Genomic DNA, 22,240 nt, shown 5'->3' with positions numbered 1-22,240 from the left:
CGGTAAATACTCAAAGCCCCGTTTGTTTTAGTGGTTTACTAAAACATCGGAAACACACGAGTATCTCGTAATGCCTACAATAAGAGAAGATAGACATAGCAATGCTAAGAAACATAAGGCCAAGCTATCCATATGAAAACGTCCATACGAATAGTCTTACAGTGTCACTTAGAAGAATATAAGAACTGTCTTGTGGGCACTAAAGCCACCGAAAGCCTTATGAGAAGAGTTTTTCGATGGAATGACCTTCTCCCAACTCTTGACACACTCATAAAAATACCAATGACTGATTACAGATGACCTAGAAATATCAAAACAAAAAAGAACTGTTATGCATGGTCTTTTAGTTAATCCTACTAAATCACAGGCTACTTTTGAAATTGGCCCAGCTACGAAATTGTATTGTGCCAATTTCAAGTCTTCCAATCATAGCTAATGATGATCACGTATCGTGGTCTAGCAGAGCAAACTTTCCGTGTGCGTAAAAGTGAAAACTCTAGGGCAACAAGATTATAAAGATAGCCAGACGTGAATAACTGACTAGGATACCCTTAAGGCTCTTGAAAACTATCAGACAGACGGTTACGAAACAAAAAATGTTCGACAACTTGGGTCACTGGTGATTTGTGAACCAGTGAAAAAAAACTTCACATCCATACAAAATTTATTTTTAATTTTCATAAGGCTCCCTAGAACATTTTTGTATGGAACTCTTTTTTGACACTTGGCATGTGCACAGAGCTTGAAGGTTTTCTTTCAGAAAAAAAAATCCTTAAAGTCACAATTGTACAAAATTTATTGGAGTACCTTAATTACAAATTATAGACCTATCTCAGTGCTAACAATGCTTTGAAATGTCATCTAGAAAATTCTGAACAACCAGCCAGCCAGCTTCTTGAATAGACATAACATATTATTATCTGAGAATCAGTTTGGTTTCCGGAAGGGAAAGTCTACAGAAGATGCCATCAACCTTCTGACTGATCAAATTGTTAATCGTATAGAAGCTAAGAACAAAGTAGTAGGCGTGATTATTGATCTCACCAAGGCTTTTAATACCGTCTCTGTTCCTATTCTTGTAGGCTGATTAGAAGCTATTGCTATAAGGGGATATACACTAAGTATCTTCAAGGATTATCGCTGCGGTCGGGGAAAAAAGATGGCCAGCAAACAAAACAAATTCATACAAAAATTTCCTTCATTTTCAAACAAACAAAGAACTTGCGAAGTGGTCCCACGCGTCAACGCTCTTAATTTTGGGCTTGCGTGTGTCGATAATTTTATCGATAGTGTATTTTTGTTAATAAAGGCTAAACATCTTGTGGTACCTATTGTTATAAAAAAGTTTAAGTACTATAGCATAATTTATAGTAGGTAGTAATACAACAATAGTAGATCTATTTATATAATAAGACTTCCTCCGGCCTGACTGACAGACTGATCTATTTACTATCTAGTCTATCAATATACTTATATAAATTCTATCAATCCGCACATGGCCAGCGTGGTAGACTACGACCAAACCCTTCTCACTCTGAGAAGAGACCCGTGCTCTGCAGTGAGCCGGCGATGGATTGATCATGATGATGATGGACAACAATAGATTGCATATTTTATACTTTGCCAAAACAAGACAGGTATATCACGGATTGACTAGGTATTCTACAGAATGACTGAATTACAGACATTTCCGGTACCATTATTGATTTTGAAATCGTAAGAACAGGATCTCGGCTGAAGTGAGAAGATTGGTAACTTAGGTAGGTACATACTGATATTTAACATACATATAAGTCGAGTTGAGAACCTTTTTTTCGAAAGTCTGTTAGAAATCGTCATGTATGTAAATAAATTTAAAGAATGCCATACCATCTTTAACTGCCCTTTAAGATAGCCAATAATTATGACGTATTGATAATTATTATCGATATCGACTTCCAATTGTTACACATCACTATTTGTCAGTGGCTTGTGTATTGCCAGTGACGTACAAAAATTTTCACAATAATTTAATTAATTATTTTTAAAGTGATTACTTCGAGCGACATGTACTTTATATAGTGAAACATGTTTTTCAGATGTTTGCACAATAAGCACAATAATTATCAACGCTTGGAACATGATATTAAGAACTGAAAATATTTATTGTGCAAATTTTTATCATAGCTGGCAATACAATACTTGAATGGTACTTCAAAATCAACCCTACCGTTAAGAAGATACAGACGATTTTTGCTTGTAATTTTTTGACCAATAGTAGAGTCGCGATGGCTGTGTGCTGAATACGCTATTCTTTAAGATAGTGTGCGAGGTGGCTCGCGCGGTTTTCATACAAAAGTAACTTCATCAGCGTTCTATAGTATTTATTATTCTAGGGTTCTACCTATACCCAGTAGGCAGTGACTCGTGCGATAGGTCTTGTGAAAGTCTAACATAGCACCACCGGCCCACCGGGTATCCGATAATGCTCGACCGTTTATTAATCACAATTTAGTCCCTTTCCAAAGAGGAAAGCGGCGATGAAGGGAAAGGCTTTTTGTTTGTGGCTATAAATCAATATTGGGTAATAGTAGCTATTGATTATTTTAGAATGAGATAGCAGATTTGTAGAGCACTGTCTCTGTCGTTGAGACCGACAAAACGTCATATACTTAGGTATAAGTAACAGAGACAACGCTGTACAAAGCGGTAATGTTATCCTAAGGCCGATGTACAATACTTTCTGCCGCGTACGGTACGTCTGTACAGACCTACAGTACGCGGCCGAAAGTAATGTACATCGGTTTAGAATGATATTTCCGCTTTGTAGAAGGTTTTCTCTGTTACTCATACCTATATGACATTTTGTCGGTCTCAACGACAGAGACAGTGCTCTACAAATCTGCTATCTCATTCTGAAGATCTACATCGACCTTCAGAATGAGATAGGTACATTACTTTCGGCCGCGTTCTGTATACTTATTTCTTGTACGATCGTACGGAAGTCCGAACCCTTCGTGTCTGACTCTCACTTGACCGATTTTTATTATCATGTATTTTTATTTTTTACTGTAATTCAGGTAAGTACCTACCTACCTAATATTTTATTTTCATACTTTTGGTTATGGGTGTTTTGTATGTTCAAATACATTTTTATAAAAATAGTGTTATATGGGCCGTCCGTTGGTAATCAATCATCTCTGGTCCGGAAAGCTCTTCTAACTTGCGCCATGGTGGAACAATAGTGTAACGGGTCGTCGCGTCAAATTGCCGTAGCAAAGCGGTTATCTCAGTTCAGGAGAGAGTTGTTTTCCGTAACGCTTTGTTGCTCCATCCATTGTGTATTTAAGAGTAATGTTCCTGCAATTATACTATAACACTAATACAGCTCTGTAATATGCGCGGGTGAAATAAAAAGCAACGAAAAGAAAAAGTCGTTTCCCTTTGTATGTATCTACTTAATTCGTAATTTTATTTTTTGTAACAGTACGTACTACACGACAGGTCGAAATGGCAACCGGGAATGCCCGCACACCCGCGCTGAGGCCTCGTTTACGGAAACGCAGGGCGTCGCGCGTCGCGTGGCGTCTCGCGACGCGTCGTACGTTTTTTTTGTTTACGGTAAGGCGGCGCGTGAAGCGGCACTTCGCACGCGTAATCACAAACATATGGCAATATATGATGTTGTTCATAGAGATGCGAGGCGGGATGAGTGGCGGTGCCCGCGGTGGGCGCGTCTGCGTTATGCGATTTCCAAATAAAGACTGACAGAAGTTTCCGCTGCGGGCATCGCTTCATCGAGAATTGCCGCCGCGTGCGCCGCGCCGCCACGATGAACGCCGCGTGGGACGCGTCGAAGCCATCCGCGGGCTCAGCCGCAAAAAACGCTCCATCTCAAACAAACGCGTATAAAATTGCTTCTCCGTAAACGCACTCATACAACGCCATATGTTTAAATACATGCGGGCCGCGCCGCCCATCGCAACGCGCGACGCCCCGCGTCACGGTGCGCGCGAGCACGGGTGACGCGCGGGGCGTCCCCCGGCCTCACTTCCACCTCGACCTATCACAGACTTTACATAACGCAGTATTGGAAGACACTAGCAGGTATAGTGTATTATCTATGGAAGACACCACGACACACAGTAGTCCTATGCCTTTGATCTCGTGGTAAATGACGACCACGACTCAGCCATATAGGTCTCGGAATTACTGGGACCGTCGCCCGTCTCGGGTACGCTCCCCTACCGCACGATTGTACTGTCGTCGGACCTGTGGTAGTAACAAGAACTAATATTGTTTTTTTCCTATAAATAACCAAGGCCCAGTATCCACCCAAGTGGAGATGGGTGGTGATGTGATTAGCAGACGAATCAGATTATTACATGACGTGATAATTTTTTCACGTCATCTCTTTATCATCTATCAATAAGGCGATTCCGGACCATACGCTTGTGTTAAAATAAAATACAAAAATACATCAAAGTCGTTTATTTATTAAAAAACAAAAAGTATTACAAAGAGTTGCCACATCGGCTATTCGAGATAACAAAAACTTAAGATAAACGATCAAAAAAGAACACTACTAATACAGTAGAAATATTAGTATAATTTGCGCACCGCATACCTACTTAAAGTTCTTCACACATCTGAACGCACCGAACGCACCCCGAATAAAGCGTCGTGTTTCTTTGGCAATCCGTGCGAATTAAAAAATCCGATACTTGCTTTCTGTGTTTGGTGCGGTCTAATGTGTAAGAAGCTTATAAGCTTTCGGTCTCATTTTCCAATAGCCAAATAAACCTTAAATGGATAATAAAATAGTCATTTTGATAGATTACCAATATAAAACTATCAAAATATCAAATTCATTCCTCAATTAAACGTTTGGCGAGGGCGACAGCCTTTATAAATTGCTAAATATTTAGGGCGATGTTTTAACTAGAAGATCCGTACAAATCTATGTAAATACATAAATATAGACTGAGAAGAAACTATGTACTGGTTGGTATGGCACCATGCTTCTAATATGAACGTCAAAACAAAATATTTTATACCTTCATTTCAATCTCGCATAACCTCATGTATATAGTCCATAAAAATGACTCCTCACGCGCCATTTTAACTGTATGGGTCAACTGCCATGTCAAAAGTACGGTTCACAAAGTTAAAATGGCGTGTGAGAAGTCATTTTGTACACATAATACATTAGACCTTTGGTACCTAGTACGAATAAAAACATCTGGAAAACTTTGCTGGTTTTTATTATAATGCCAGAATAAATGGACATAATAATCTTTATCTTAAAGTTGTAATAACGTAAGAATTTTATTTCATAAAGTTTTCACTAGAGCGCTGCGAAATACTCTAATTAATAATTCTTCTATATTTGTAAAACTCGTACTAGGAGTACAGTTATATTACATTCTAAAACTTAAGTACTTAGAAAAAATCATCTATAATAACATGGTAATCTCTTCAGTACTTTGAATTTACTGCACGAACCTTACGTACACTTCCTACTGAACGCTTCGTATTGCTTCGAAACTGCTGCTGCTGAACTATGAAATAAAAATGCGGTGCCTTTGGTGCGCTCGGAGCGTTCCAATGTGCGATCAGGTAAGGTTAAACAGCTAAATTCTAAAGTGCTAAAAAGAGGTCGTGTTTTTATAGAAGATTAAAATTAACACTCTAAAATATTGTTTGGAGTAGCACCATAAGTGAGGAAGGAATAATAGAAATTTGCCATAATATTATACTTAGTAATGTATTTTTAATACTGATCATTTAGATTTTTTTTATTCGAAAAAAATTTGCAATTTAAAAAATTATTCCAGCTAGATAATGCAAAAATATATCACCTAAAAACATTTTGTTAGGTACCGGCAGGTTGACCCCTATATTTTGTTTATGGTACAAAACATCACCAAAGAGACATTATACCTTGTCCATTTTAAGAACGGCCTTTTGACAGCTCGACGACTGCTAAGTTATAGTGATGTCCTAAAGGACGTAATAATTGATATCGAATTTTTTTTTGTAAAAAATATATTTATTTTCATATTATTTTATTAGTATGATAATAAATATTATAATCGTAAATACGTAAAATATACGTCAGCCGTCCGTGCGACAGCCATTTTGACGTAGTTAATTTGTCACTCGCAACAAACGCGCGTGCTAGTCACACGTATTTACATTTGCGAGTGAGTTTGCGCTGAGTGAACGTAAATAAACTATTTTAGTTGTTTTATTTGTATGCCTTATAATAAGGAGAAAGTAAAACTTTATATAATGCTAATATTTTAATTTATTGGTTTCAACCATAAAATTTTGTGTTCTTCCTGATTAAATAACATATTACACCTTATTTACATACTAGCATTTATTTCTACCGATTATCTGTAATCTGTGGCACAATCGTAGTAATCGTTATGTGAGGCACATCACTAAGGGGGCGGTACCCGTTCATGAAGTACAATATTATTTTTTAGAAATTTTAATTTAAACAGTACGAAACTTCATGGGTGTGAGCTGTCAAAAGGCCGTTCTTAAAATGGACAAGGTATAAATGCCTCTCCCGTTTCCTCTCGTCCCGTCTCTTATTGATTATTATTATTGACAATTTATGGACATACTATTCGGCGTTCTATTGACTTATTCGACGAACCAGGGAAATTATCAGTTAGTGTAATAAAAATAAGTATGGTTAAATGATATAGTTCCTAGTTCCTACACACAATAGTGTTAAAAACATCGAAGAATATTACTTAGGTGGGATATTAGTCACATTTAATTAGTACATAAATACTTAATCTGTACGTAATATACTACGGTTACAATATATAATAGTAAATATTACTTTAAAAATAAAATAGGGATCAGAATAGAACTGGTTAAAAAGTGCAAGAGTTGCATGTATGTATGTTGTATATTAATATTGCAAGAATTAGCTGAAAATTTTAGAGTTGTTCAAAGACAAAATAGGAACCAATAATACACAACATATTGGGGCCGATTCTCTTGTACACAATCTCTAAATTAAACTAAATTTACAGGTCTAAATCTAGTGCTATCCTTTTTCGCAAGAAACATTATGAAAGGAATAGCAATAGATTTAGACGTGTCATTTTTGTTTAGTTTAGAGATTGTGTACAACGGAATTAGCCACATTGTCGCATTTAACGTAATTTATTTTAATATTGTAAATACTTATCAATACTTATAATAAAACTGTAACAGGTCAAATTCTGTACATTGAAGATATTTTGAAATTTTTTTTTCGAGGGCACTCTATAATCGATACTGAACCCAAAACTGTAATTTTTTTCATTTTTGTCTGTCTGTCTGTCTGTCTGTCTATCTGTCTGTCTGTCTGTCTGTCTGTCTGTCTGTATCACGGCCGCGCATCACGCTGAAACTACTGAATGGATTCCAATGAAACTTGGTACGATTTGAGGTCATACTATGAGGAAGAATATAGGATACATTTTATCCCGAAATTCAGCATGGTTCCCGTAGGAGAGGGGATGAAAGTTAAAATGTATACTTAGTTGTAATTCATGAATTAACGCGTAGTCCGATTTCATTCATTCTTTTTTTGTTAGAAAGGGGATATTTTAAAGATTGTTCCGTAAATCTTTCAAGGTCATCGGTTTTTAACCGACTGTCAAAAAGGAGGTGGTTCTTTTTTCTACATCGATTTTTTCGAGGTTTCTGGACCGATTTGCAATTTTTTTTTTAAATCAACAAAAAAAGTTTTCGTGGTGGTCACATAAAAAATTCTGGATTCAACTCCTTAATCCTGGTGCTGCAGGGTTACTGCCCGCCTGAGTTATCAAGATTCAGGAAGTGTTCATAGTGAATTCATATTGTAGGTACCAAGCAACAACTTTATTCTCAGACTTCAAGTCTCAACTCCTCAACCCTGATGATGTAGGGTACAGCACTCCTAAACTATAATGTTTCAGGAACTGCGGATGATGCAAAATTATTTTAGGTACCAAGCATACACCATTGAACTTCGGATCCTAACTCCTCAATCCTGATGCTGCAAAGTACTGAAGTCCTAAATCGTGGGGATTTTAGAATTTCTGATAGTGAATTGATATTTAAAAAAAAAATTAAAAAATTTGAATTGACTGTTAGGCGGAACGAAGTTCGCAGGGTCAGCTAGTACTTAATAAATAAAAGATTTTCAAACAGATAGATGTACGTAAAAAATTAACAATCTTCTTTTAATTGTAACTTTACGCGATTTTATATTTACAGTGATTTGCTGTTTAACATAGCCACATAGTAAATATTGTCTTATACTTTAACGAACTATAATTGATATTTTAATAAAGTATTCAACATAGAAACTAAATATTAAATCAAACTAAATGTAAGTACAACAGATTATGTACAAAAGCTAAGTTAACAACGAATATTCGGCCACTTCGCCGAATCACTGGCTCTGATATTCCAAAAAACTGGGTATTACAAGGTTCACGTGAGTATTTTTTCTACTATTCAACCCCCTATTTCACCGCCTTAGAGGTTGAATTTTCAAAAATCCTTTCTCAGCGGATGTCTACGTCATAATAGCTATCTGCATGCCAAATTTCAGCCCGATCCGTCCAGTAGTTTGAGCTGTGCGTTGATAGATCAGTCAGTCAGTCAGTCAGTCACCTTTTCCTTTTATATATTTAGATAAACTGTTTAAATGAATATTTGGAATATAAATAAATAACGTTTCGGCAAAATAATTATTAACTATTCGGCATATTATTCGGCTATTAGTGACATAAATACTATGGCCGAATATACGTTGCTAATCTCTGTCATCGTTCTAACATGTTTCTCATGTTTCACTAGAGCCCGCTTATGAAACTAAACCGTCATTATATGACAGGTTATTAACGTCTTTTACGAATATTTGTCACAAATCTACTACGAACGTACAGTAAAATCAGTAACTATGAACTCAATTAGTACCTATGGGTTATTTCGAACAAACACGGAACCCTAAAAACGTGTTATATGATGCTGTCAAAATGAGTATGAAACTGGATATCAAGTTGGAAGCCAAAACGAGTTGCAGTCCACATACATTTTTGCTCAATATGACCCGTCTTGTGTGTATTCGTACGTAGAGTAACTTTCTATTATATAATTTTTATGATAGTCTTTTTACCTACACTTCAAGGATATTTTCTAAATATTTTTTAAATACATATCAAAAATTGCTGAACCGGCTGAATTCGAGCCTCCTTCTGCCTGGGTATCGCACCCGGAGCGCCTTTGACCGTTGGGCCATGGTTCACTTGCTGCCAAGTGCCGAAGAGTTATGTCTTATGTACTTTCATTCGGTACTGAAGCGACTGTTACAGTTCTTGCAATTCACGAAGGCGAGTGGACGTTACTTGTGGTTACGTCGGATACACGGGCATTGCGTAAGTGTGCGTGCATGTCGGACCAATCAGTCGCGAGCATGCGCCCGCAAACGCACACATTCAGTGTACCTTATCCTTTCAGTGTACCTTTTTATTATCTGTCGTCTATTCCTCTCTTATTTACTGTTGAATTTATAATATATATATACATACGAATATTTTGTGTATTTACTTTATTTAATTAGTACACCCCTTCCGCTTTGTTTAATTTTTATAAAATCCTCTACCCTAAGATTGCCTGGAAGAGATCGCTATTTTAGCGATAAGGCCGCCTATTGTACTTGAAAACATCTCCTCCGGGCGCGATACCCAGGGAGACGCAGGTTCGAATCCTGCCGGTTCCGCAATTTTTGATATGTATATAAAAATTATCTAGAATTAACTATATAAAAATCTACTTAATTACCTCAGTTTTGTCTTCCTAAGGCGTCTAAACTATGATGTGAGTCGATTCTGTTAATATTAGCTTTAAATTCGTCGTTTAGTTTCGTCGAAACGGGCGATTTGGGTTGTTCTTGCGTCTCGTACTCCACGTTTCCCCTCTCTGTCGCTACGAAGTCTTGCGAACCGTTCACGGGCGGCGTTGACGTGTTGTCGGGATAGGATAGATCGAAGTTTGATATAGATTTCAATTTATCGGTCGTTTCTAGACCTCCGCCCAGCGATCTCCTTACTTTGTCTGTGTAGAAAAATAATATCACTTTATTTTCTATACGATAAAAGCTGTCTTAATGCCGCGAAAATATTTTTTATCGCCGATTATTAACAATATTTTTTTACTGCGAGGTGTGAAAAGTAGGGTATTGAACTTGGGGGTAATACTGTCTTAAGGTTCGTACGCACCTGAGCGGCGCGGCGCGGCGCTTCAGTCCGACTGCAGAACGCGTCACCTCAGGCCGCTCGACGGTGCCTACCGCACTACAACTTCAGTACGCGGCACCTCGCGTCACTTGCGCGTCACTTTTATACCCGTTCGCGTACGAGCGCGAAGCGCTGTGCCGCGTCGCTGGGTATGTCGCACTAGCGTCACTGCACTGCGCGTCGCTTCGCTGCGCTTCAAAATATTCTCTCCAGCCGTGCCGCGCGGCAACGCGCGGTGAAGCGCTGTGCAGCGCCGCTCTAGTGCGATATGCGCCATACAAAATGATAGAAATGATATTTTGACGCTCTGTGCCGCGACGTGCAGCTCGCTGAAGCGCCGCACCGCGCCGCTCAGGTGCGTACGAACCTTTAGTCTTGGGCGCCCCTAACCCTTCGCTACCCTAATGCTTCACTCAGGATTCTACATGCAACAACCTCGCTACGCTTGAGAGTTATTCTGGGATCCCTAGTTACGCTTGGGATTTATCCCGGCGCCCGTGACGTAAGACATTACATTACCCCCATGTTGAATAATCTACTATTTCTTGCTTTTAAAGGACGCAAGGTCTTTGTTTGAACTACTAATCGATTTACCTTTGACCACGTCCGCGGTTTCTGTGTTGTCGTCTTTATGGTCTTTAGGCATCGAGGCGGCGCGAGGGCTGCCCGGCCCTACCATTCCCAACACCCTAATGAAATGAGAAAATAAAAAAATATAAATTAAATAATAAAACGAAAAATATAAATAAAATAAATAAAAGAGATTTTTTGCTGCTCTTCTCAGTATCTGCTTTCCAAACCGGTAGTAGTCTTGACAAGTGGCACAAGTTGTTTTACATGAAATAAATATTTCATTTCATACTTAGGTCAGTAGGTCACCATGGCTCACCACCCTGCGCCTCCGCCAAGCCACTTCCGCCTCTTCTATCGTGCCTTCTGTAACGGACCAGCGATGGTCTACCACTCACCGTGAAACGCTCAGGTCACCAAAGGGTGTATTGGGTGTAAGTGGTGGTGTGGAGAGCGGCGAACCTTCCGCCATAAGCTCATCCGCCTCTTCTATCGTGCCTTCTGTAACGGACCAGCGAGGGTCTACCACTCACCGTGAAACGCTCAGGTCACCAAAGGGTGTATTGGGTGTAAGTGGTGGTGTGGAGAGCGGCGAACCTTCCGCCATAAGCTCATCCGCCTCTTCTATCGTGCCTTCTGTAACGGACCAGCGAGGGTCTACCACTCACCGTGAAACGCTCAGGTCACCAAAGGGTGTATTGGGTGTAAGTGGTGGTGTGGAGCGCGGCGAACCTTCCGCCTCCGCGAATCCTTCCGCTATAAGCGCTTCCGCCACTTCTATCGTACCATCTGTAATAAAATAGTGATATTAATATGGATAGTGATCAAAACACTTCAACTGGTGTCATCGATATAATATGAGTGAAAATAACAGACATACCGTCCGTGACATCGTACAATTTGATGCCGGGTATTTCCCTCTCTCTGTCGTTTGGTGATGCGGCGGATTTCTTGTACGCACACGTTTTAGATATCAGCGGTTTCCAGCGCGCTACCTGTAAAAGTAGAGAATAATTATACAAACTGAAGTTTAATCGTTGTTTTCACGAAGCGAAATGATTTTGTATTATTATTACAATCGATTCATAAATATAAAAAAATATTACAATCAAAAATGGAAAACTTACAATCGAGAAAAACAAAACTCGAAAGAGACGTCGAACCAATAGTAATACCGCGTGCATGCAGGCTAGTTTATGCCGTATCACTACGCGCGAGAGCTTATTTTGCTCTGAACATTTTCACTTTATCGGCAGCGCGGTTCGATTGGATGTACGTACCTACTATTTACGTTATGTCTAGTGAATTACTATTGTGTCTCATGCTTTCGAGTTGATGATTTTTTAAATTATTTCAAAAACATTTTCATTTTCACTCTATGTTTCTATAGTACTCTTCTTCTTCTTCCTTACCTTATCCGACGCTACGTGGGGTCGGCACAACATGTCTTCTTCTTCCACTCACTTCTGTCATTCGTCAACGTATTATTTTTCACGCATATCCTCTTTCACGCAATCTATCCACCTTTTCTTTGGTTTTCCTCTCCTCTTTTTCCTTCCGCATGCATACTTAACATTCTTCTAGTGTATGTTTCGATAGTACTACTGAAGGCAAATTGTTCTGCCGCAGAAAGACAACCATTAAAACTTCAGCGTGTGTTTAGTAATGGTTGTAAGCTGTCCTAAAAATACTCACATGCACAAGTTCCTCAAAGCGCTCGATGGCCTGTGAGGACCACCTCGGTGTTTTGCCGTCTGCGTCCTTCCCGTGCGACGTGCCGAGGGGTACTGCGCCCGCGAGGAAACACTCCATTGCCTGAATGTTTACATTTAGTTTTTTATTTATTTAATCAACTACCGACCGGGACCCCTTTGCAATGGCACAAAGTATCAGAAGATTCGGAATTTTCAGTCATTTTTTGGTTATTATCAGTTTAATCATCAAAGATAAACTCATACCTAGGATATATACCATAAGATCTCTACTCTAGAATAAATTGTTTTAAATTTTTTTTTTAACTCTATGGTTTACGCAGTATAACACCAGAAAAGTTTGCAGGTGATTTATGTACATGTGTGCGTGTGTGTGTGCAGTGTATCAACAGAGACGTTAGGCAGAATACTCGTCCGAGGTGTGCCGTGTGAGGGGCTCTGCATCATCATCATCATGTACAACCCATCACCGGCTCACTACAGAGCACGGGTCTCCTATCAGAGTGAGAAGGGTTTTGGCCATAGTCTACCACGCTGGCCATGTGCGGATTGGTAGACTTCACACACCTTTGAGAACATTATGGAGATACTCTCAGGCATGCAGGTTTCCTCATGATGTTTTCCTTCACCGTTAAAGCAAGTGATATATTTAATTAATTAAAACGCACATAACTCCGAAAAGTTAGAGGTGCGTGCCCGGGATCGAACCCCCGACCTCCGATTGGAAGGCGGATGTCCTAACCACTAGGCTACCACAGATTTTTATACTACATACACCACTTTTATTAGTCTTTGAAGCAGGTTTAGTGCAGACTTTTTTAAAAACATCTAATGTCACTGTATAGTTAATACACTGTAATAATACGAAATGTCATATAAAACAAAATATATAAAAGGAAAAGGTGACTGACTGACTGATCTATTAACGCACAGCTCAAACTACTGGACGGATCGGAATGAAATTTGGCATGTAGATAGCTATTATGACGTAGACATCCGCTAAGAAAGGAATTTTTGAAAATTCAACCCCTAATGGAGTGAAATAGAGGTTTGAAATTTAGGCAGTCCATCCGGACGAAGTCGCGAGCATAAGCTAGTCTAAATATATAAAATGAAAAGGTGACTGACTGTCTGACTGATCTATCAACGCACAGCTCAAACTACTGGACGGCTCGGGCTATTATGACGTAGACATCAACTAAGAAACGATTTTTGAAAGTTCAAGCGCTAAGGGGGTGAAATAGGGGTTTGAAATTTGTCCACGGGGACGAGCTTAAGCTAGTAATCATAACAAATCTTTTGGATAAAAAATACCGTTTTAGAAATAGTTTTAGTTATAAATAAACTTACCTGGAACCGCAGTCGTAGTAAATCTGCTCTCAGCTCACAAAGTTCGTGTGTTGCGACGTATTCGCTGTCACCGTAGTCCAAATAGTACAAGTCAGCTACCTACAACAACAAAAAATTTTTTTTTAGGGTTCCGTACATCAAAAGGAAAAACGGAACCCTTATAGGATCACTTTGTTGTCTGTCTGTCGGTCTGTCAAGAAACCTACAGGGTTGACCTAGAATCATGAAATTTGGCAGGTAGGTAGATCTTATAGCTGACATTCGGGGAAAAATCTGAAAACCGTGAATTTGTGGTTACATCACACAAAAGAAAAATTGTGGTCATGAACTAATAATTAGTATTTTCATTTTTCTAAGTAAGATAACTATATCAAGTGGGGTGTCATATGAAAGGTCTTCACCTGTGCATTCTAAAACAGATTTTTTATTTATTTTTATGTATCATAGTTTTTGAATTATCCTGCAAAATGTCGAAAAAATAGGATTGTAGTACGGAACCCTCATTGCGCGAGCCTGACTCGCACTTGGCCGGCTTTTTTTAATTTATAGGCTAGCGCTTGGCTGCAATCAGATCTGGTGGCAAGTGATGATGCAGCCAAAGATGGAGCGCGCTTGCCTAGAAGATACCTATTCACTCTTGTCTTGAAGGTATTTTTATTTTATTTATTATAGCCTTTTTGTTCCTTAATAATGTTTCTTACACTTATTAACACACACTTTCATTTAATGTTAAGTAACTATATATATATGTTTTATTTATTATTAATATTATGTATTAAGTTTTTTTTTTTTTTTTTTTGAAGGTATATGTAAGTTTAACTCCTGCTGTGCCAAGAACTTGTCGATGTAGTCGAGTAGCCGGCAAGAAATATCATCGACATTTAGAAAGAGATAGCGGTTTCGTACACCGTTGTCTCTGTCCGACGAAACGTCACATAGGTATGAGTGACCGAGACAAAGCTCTACTAAGCCGAAATCTCATTCTAAAGGTCGATGTACAGTACGCGGCAGAAAGTAATGTACATCGGCTATTAAAATGACTTTTTGTCGGTCTTAACGACAGAGACAATGATCTACAAATCTGCTATCACCTTCTAAAGGTCGATGTACATAACTTTCTGCCGCGTATTGTACTACGTACAGTATTATAGTCACCTGTTGCGTGGCGTCGAACTCGTTGGGTCGGATGTCATCAACGCGCGCGCGGTACCAGCGCCCGTCGTGGCGGAAAACGGCCGCCACCACTTGTCCCACGCCCAACTTTCTGATCTGACGGTACATAGACCACCAAGTTGATAAAACAGTAATTATGTTGTATAAGTCCCGCAAATTGCGATTGCGGGACCATGTCTCATTAACATCGAAATGACGTAATTTTGACGTCATTTGACGTATATTTAATTAAAAATATACCATCAGCTGCATCTTCCGTTGCGAGGTCGCCATTCTAGCACCTTGGGACCTCAACGTCTATCTGTTTCACGAACTATGTGGCAAGACGCAATGTTCGAAGACCCTCCACTAGGTGGACGGACGACATCAGACTTAGCGTTCCGGTACGATGCTGTGTAGAAACCAAGGGTGTAATAAAAACTGCCATACCCTTCCAGGTTAATCCGCTTCCATCTTAGACTGCATCATCACTTACCACCAGGTGAGATTGCAGTCAAGGGCTAACTTGCGTGCTGGTATACTCACGGAGTGATTGGCGCGGTTGTCCTTATTGCTGTAGTAGTCCGTCATGTGCGCGACCAGCTCGTCCAGCTGAGTGACCTGTGGGCCCACGAACTGCACCCAGAAGCGCGACGGCGTTGATACGGCCGACACGTATACTTCGATAGAAGAACTGGTCGCTTCTATAGGTAAAACAGAGGAAAAATCTAAATTTATAAGGAAAAGCTGACTGGCTGACTGACTGATCTAACAACGCTCAAACTACTGGACGGATCGGCTTGAAATGTGGCATGCAGATAGCTAGTCTTAAATATATAAAAGGGAAAGCTGCTGACTTACTAACTGATCTATCAACGCATAGCTCAAACTACTAGACGGATCGAGCTGAGGCATGCAGATAGCTATTATGACGTAGGCATCCGCTAAGAAAGGATTTTTGGAAATTCAACCCCTAAGGGGGTGAAATAGGGGTTCGAAATGTATGTGGTCCATCAGTGCATGAGCTAGTAGGTATAACGTAGACTTCCGCATATTTTTGAAATTTCAACCGATCAAAGCGATCACGCACTCATCCGATCCGAATCCGTGAAAATACGGATAAAAAAAATATCTACGACATATTGTCATAAGCTACCATACAAAACAAAAAAGAACGTATTTTCACGGACGCGGATCGGATGAGTGCGTCACCGCCGTAAGGGGGCAAAATGGGGGGTGAGGGGAGGGGAATGGAAAATTGTGTAGTCCATGCGGACGAAGTCGCGGGCATACGCTAGTGCTGTATATAATCATCTCCAAAAAAACATCCAAACATAGTTTGTAAAGTATAATGAAAATCATTTTCAAACCGCAGGCAAGTAAATATACTATTACATCACTTAATATCTAAAATCACACATGGCTGGAGAAAATTTGTCATTTTCGTGAGGTAACACAGTTAAATCAAGCAAACACGACCAATCAAAAATACCACTCCCGGCCTCGGAACAGATTTTTTATTTTGTGTATTTATCAAGCTTATACTAAAGCGGAAGGATCTGGGAGGCCGCCGAATTAGTATCCCAAGAAAATCCCCTATGGCAAGGTATCACCACCCTCCGCAACGGGGAATACGACGTAAAGAGAGAAAGGGGGAGAAAGAGATAGAAAGAGACGACGAAAGGGGTATCAAACGCATGCGGTTATCTTACCACGCCGGGGCCGTGCATGCTTGTCGGGTTTGTCACCTGGCAACTCGGCGGGCGGCGTCGTCGCAGGCGGGGAGGGGATGGCCACGCGTGGACTTCGCTTCGCTTGCTCTATCTCGCGACGACAACGCTCTTGCTCCACCTTATAATGAAATAGCAGATTATACAAGATGTAAATGTGTATTTACTATCCTATTATTGTGAGTGAAGTTATATTTCTTTTAGCACTGGGTTTTTTTTAATTCATTATATGTAGGTAAACGCTTGACCACAATCACACCTGATGAAAAGTGATGATGTGGCCTAAGATTGGACGCGTTTACCTAGAAGATGCCTATTCACCCATTATACATAAATACATTCAGCATACTGTGTGGATTTAGGTTTTTAAAAATCCTGTAGGTAATTAATAATTTTTCAGGATAAAACTAGCCTATATGGCCTTCGTCGTAATGCAATGTAATTGCGAGATATAAGCTATAGTACCCGAATTTCCACTGGAGCGAAGACGTGGTGGTTCCGCTAGTTTGGACAAAAAATCGATTAACTTACGCAATCCTCAACAAGTTGTTTGGCTATCTTTATTTGTTCTGCAGTGCCTCGGAAGCTGATCTGCCTCTGCGCGCTCATGTCAACTCCCCTCTCTCCCTCTATCTTTACTCGCGCGCCGCTTCTATGGCTGATTTCATTTATATTTTCACCGCCCGTTCCTACAATAAATATATTATCACTAGCTGATGCCCGCGACTTCATACGCGTGGATTTAGGTTTTGAAAAATCCCGTGGGAACTCTTTGATTTTCCAGGATAAAAAGTAGCCTATGTCACTCTCCAGATCTTAAACTATACGCAAGCAAAATATCACGTCGATCCGTTGCTCCGTTGCGGCGTGATTGAAGGACAAACCACCAAACAACCACACTTTCGCATTTATAATAAGGGTACCTACTGATTTTAAGTTGCAGAGCACATCGCCGGAGTAATATCACTCAGTGATGCAGCAATGTACATTCAATCCCGAACAAATGTTCCGCCGACAACACTCGCACTAACGGAGTTTTCTGCAATCTGGACTATATATAGAAATTTCAAGATACAACCGTTGGCCCAGCTGGCGCTACCGAGCACAACCAACCGCTCAGTGGGAGATCTCCCTTTGGTACGGTCGAGCCTGCACACTACTCCCATACAAGTCGATTGAACAATGAGTGAAAGAAAGAAAGAAAGTGTAAATACTAACCTATGATTCTGCCGCAAGCCCAACCGGGTACATGTACACAGTCCTCCACAATGACCGGTTGCTGTTTGATGAAATCATGCACCAAGGTTTCGGCTATCTGTGTCGCGTTTGCCCGACCTCGGATTATGCACACGTCATAATCCTCTTCACTAAACTTCTTGAAGTGAATCGTTGCGCCCGATTTTTGCTCTATTTGCTTTATGTTTGAACCACTTCGACCTAAAAAGATGAATATAAATAAAAGTAGGTAAAGTGCGAATCGGACTCGCACACGAAGGGTTCCGTACTATCGTACAAGGAATAACACCTTTTTAATTTTCGAGGCGGAAATTTTGAAATTTTTATTGAAAATACTAAGTTACATAGTAAATAAATAAAACTAAGGTTAATAGTAAGTAGTTCATGACCACAATTTTTTTTTGTGTGATGTAACCACAAATTCACGGTTTTCAGAATTTGCCCCGAATGTCTGCTATAAGACCTACATACCTGTCAAATTTCATGATTCTAGGTCAACGGGAAGTACCCTGTACGTTTCTTGACAGACACCAGTTCCGAACCAGTGGTAGATGCATCCGACTATTCGTAAGTACTTGTAAAAGTTTATACGAATAAAAAAAGATTTTCATTTGATTTCATTTCATTTCAGACAGACAGACAACAAAGTGATCCTATAAGGGTTCAGTTTTTCATTTTGAGGTACGGAACCCTAAAAAGCGCTGTTTGCTGCCTCAAGCTGCTAGACGGGCGCATCAAGCTGCTAGATCAAGCAAAACAAAACTATGTGCTTGACTTTACAGCGCTGTCAACTTGCGTTCGTAAAATGCGCGTTCACTGCTCGTGGATGTCACCATGTGCAAAGGCACTAACTAAAGATATAACTATGAGTATGCATACTTGAATTTACAACAATGCTGTTTTACATACAAGGTCAGAAATCCTAAATGTTAACTTTCAAAATTTGTAGGCTATGGAATTAGATACTTTGACAACTAAAGTTGATATCAGCAGACCTTGAACAGAATGAGATAATTTCTGTCTTGTGTACTTGATATCTTAGGGTGAGCTCAATTTGCAAACATTGTTGTCAGTTGATAAATTCTTAGTACTATATGATGAAGATGATCTTAAACACACAAAGCTAGACCACAAATACAAGACAATATCTCACACAGAACGCGCGCGTATGGTAGTTCAATTTGTAATATAAATTAAGCATCTTGACTGCAGAAACATTTTATTTATTTACTAGAAAAAAATTAAGTATTTTATAATACAATGTTGCCAATTAATTAAATCAGCACCTTTTATCAGACATCAAAACACACACTAAGTATGGGAGTTGGTACGAAATATGTGATGTCGTCATAAGCATTTGAAGTTATTTTTGTAGTTTAGACTAGCGTATTTTTTTGCGCGTATAGGGTCGTTTCAGCATACCCGCTTACACGCGCGCTACATACGCGCTTCAAAAAACCGGACGCACGTATACGGGCATATTTCGGCGTGTACGCTCGAACCGGTGGTGTTGTCAGTATCAACAGCGCACAGCTCGCGCTTATACGAGCTTAGAAGCGCGTCAACGCTCGTACGAGTTGAGCGTGTGCCAAAAGGCGCGCCTATACGCGCCTACATGCGCTTTCAAAAACGAGCTTATACGCGCGTATAATACGCTAGTCTGAAACCGCCCTAATTGATATTTAAAATGGTTATCAAACCAAAACAATTAACAATTTTACGTATTTTGGAAGACCCTTTAAAATTGTTTCTTTATAAACATTTTTACAACCCTCACATAAACATCCTCCAGATTTTTTTACAACCTTTTATATATTGTGCTTTATTGCCCTCTGAATTCTTTAGATACAAGTATTGAAATAACCGACGATATAAAGAGGCTGGATGAGGAAGGCTGAGGACCGGCCGTGGTGGCGCTCTTTAGGGAAGGCCTATGTCCAACAGTGGACGTCCACAGGCTGCTGATGATGATGATGATGATGATGATGATACCAATCAAGTAGGTATTTTGTTATAAATAAACAAAAATAAAAAAGGAATATTAAAACCTCACCAATAAGAGCAGGTACAATTTTCTTTGGCACCTGCACCTCTATTATGTTAACTTTTGTAGATCTGATAGGTTTGTTATTGGTTTCCTCGTCCCGTTTGAACACATAGTATACCACAAATGCTGTCACAGTTACCAGCGAGAAACCCAACGCTATTGGCACTAATAACTTAGTATTAAGGGCCATATTGCTGAAAAAAAATTACAAATAATATTTATTAAATTACTAGCTAATGCCCGCGACTTCGTACGTGGACTACTTTTTATCCCGGAAAATCAAAGATTGCCGGGATAAAAAGCCTATGCCACTCTGCAGGTATCTATACCCATGCAAAAAATCACGTCAATCCGTTGCACCGTTGCGACGTGATTGAAGGACAAACCAACAAACAAACACACTTTCGCATTTATAATAAGGGTACTGATTAGTACCTACCTATTTATTTACAACTGTTAAGCCTCAATAGATTGAAGGGGTACACTGAAAACGGAAAGGTCATAAGTTCAAATGCTTGCTAAGCAATTAGTTGTGATCTACATGAGATCTTAAACTCATACAAAACAATAATTTTATAACTTAAAGGTCATTTTTCTATGCTTACAATGGTAAATCTAATATATTTTAACTTAAGAAAAATATGTGAAGGCTCCAATTTAAGTTTGTTAGTTGAAAGTTTACCTATTTATTACCTACCTACATACCTACAATGTTATATGGGATATGTCTATACAATACTACTACACTAACTTAAGTAGCCATTGAAATAAACATTACACTTCACAGAAAACGGCACTAAATTACTTTCAAGTTTCAGTTTTTCGTAAATAAATACTTTTAAATGATATAATCTTCTATTAGCAGGTATGACATAATGAATAGTACTTCACGTGTAATATGATACTTCGTGCGCGCGAATTGTCTTTAAAATATTATTTACCTTGGTTTCACAAAAGAAATCTAGTAAAATGGTTAGCGGAAAGTCCCTCGTTTCGATTAAAAGTGATCTATTCCTTCAAAACAAAATGTATTTGTATGAAATTTGCGTAGAAAAATGAATCCGCAAGAGCTTCGAAGATTTTTGATGTTTTGAAGTATCTGTCAAAATACTGCACAGACTAAAGTGGTATCTGCACTGTCATGCCGGCTCTATACAGTCGTCCAACAGTCAAACACTCCAACAACCAACAAACTTCGATAGTGTGGAGCCAATTTTTATGCCGGCTCCACACAGTCTTCCAACAGTCCAACACTCCAACAACCAACTAACGTTGATAGTGTGAAGCCTCAGACTAAGAATCAAGAGACTTGCCAGACGCGTTTACCCGAAAGGGACAAAACAACAAAAGAAATAATACTTACATATGAAAGGTCATATTTCATAATTTACGTTCGCTACAACTTTTACACAGCAATGCACCATAAATGGCTTCTACATACCTTCAATTCTAAATTTAAAACAGAAAACTAAAGAAAAACTCGTAATATTCGCAATAAATTACTATCACAGAGGTTTGTTGGGCACAAACTACAACACCCCACCAAAAAAAGCTAAACTATGACAAAGACAAAAACTGTGTTTAATCGCTATCACTCTTCAGAGCTTTTCTATACTCCTAGCTTGCTCTAACAAGGTATTATTATTTTAATGCCAAATCTCCTTGATTCTCAATCTGAGTGTGAAGCCGATCCAGATTATCCACACACACGTTCCAACCTCATTCAATATTGAACGTAAAATAGACGGAATAACATTTCACAAGTAAGTACCTCTGCTTGAGCGAGAGGGACTGAGGGGGCCACGCTAGTTGCACATCTGGACATATCTGTGGTTTCTGCTCATCAATGAGACCATGGCTTTATATATAACTAAGGACCAAGATAGGTACTCTTTGGTCCTTTATGTCAGCTCGAGATGTCAACATGTCAACGCGCCAATTTCAAATTCAAAGAAGATTCAATTAAAGATTTCAAAGATTTAACTTACTTTCATGTAATGTATTAATTTTTAAATTGAAATCATATATGTCGTACATGATGATTATAGTTTATAAAAATTATTGTATTTTTTAATTATTATCTATTGGGAATTTTTAATTAAAGATTTATAATTAAGGTAATAAGTATTATATTTAGCCATCGACCATCGATGTTCATCGACATGC

The 22,240-nt window shown here is 39.1% G+C and overlaps 1 protein-coding gene across 4 annotated transcripts; it reads right to left on the bottom strand.

Moving 5' to 3' along the window:
* Positions 1–8,156: 8,156 nt before the first annotated feature.
* papi (tudor and KH domain containing protein papi) lies at positions 8,157–21,169 on the bottom strand. 4 transcript variants are annotated; one of them, XM_069505135.1, is made up of 13 exons: positions 21,016–21,169; positions 20,081–20,268; positions 18,010–18,228; positions 17,323–17,480; positions 16,774–16,912; positions 15,608–15,765; positions 15,065–15,178; positions 13,910–14,008; positions 12,543–12,662; positions 11,728–11,842; positions 11,516–11,636; positions 10,872–10,966; positions 8,157–10,095 (listed from the first exon to the last, which is right to left on the bottom strand). In XM_069505135.1, the coding sequence occupies exons 2-13, from the start codon at positions 20,262–20,264 to the stop codon at positions 9,824–9,826; spliced, it is 1,794 nt and encodes a 597-aa protein (XP_069361236.1). In that variant the 5' UTR covers positions 20,265–20,268; positions 21,016–21,169; the 3' UTR covers positions 8,157–9,823. The 4 variants fall into 4 exon arrangements, with proteins under 4 accessions (XP_069361236.1, XP_034834686.1, XP_069361238.1 ...); XM_034978795.2 differs by having other exon boundaries at positions 16,810–16,912; XM_069505137.1 differs by lacking the exon at positions 21,016–21,169 and adding an exon at positions 20,772–20,913.
* Positions 21,170–22,240: the final 1,071 nt, after the last annotated feature.

The sequence above is a fragment of the Maniola hyperantus genome, chromosome 19 (genome assembly GCF_902806685.2).
Source record: "Maniola hyperantus chromosome 19, iAphHyp1.2, whole genome shotgun sequence".
Lineage (NCBI taxonomy): Eukaryota > Metazoa > Arthropoda > Insecta > Lepidoptera > Nymphalidae > Maniola > Maniola hyperantus.
The sequence above is the reverse complement of the archived record's forward strand: the minus strand, read 5'-3'. Positions and strand labels throughout refer to the sequence as shown.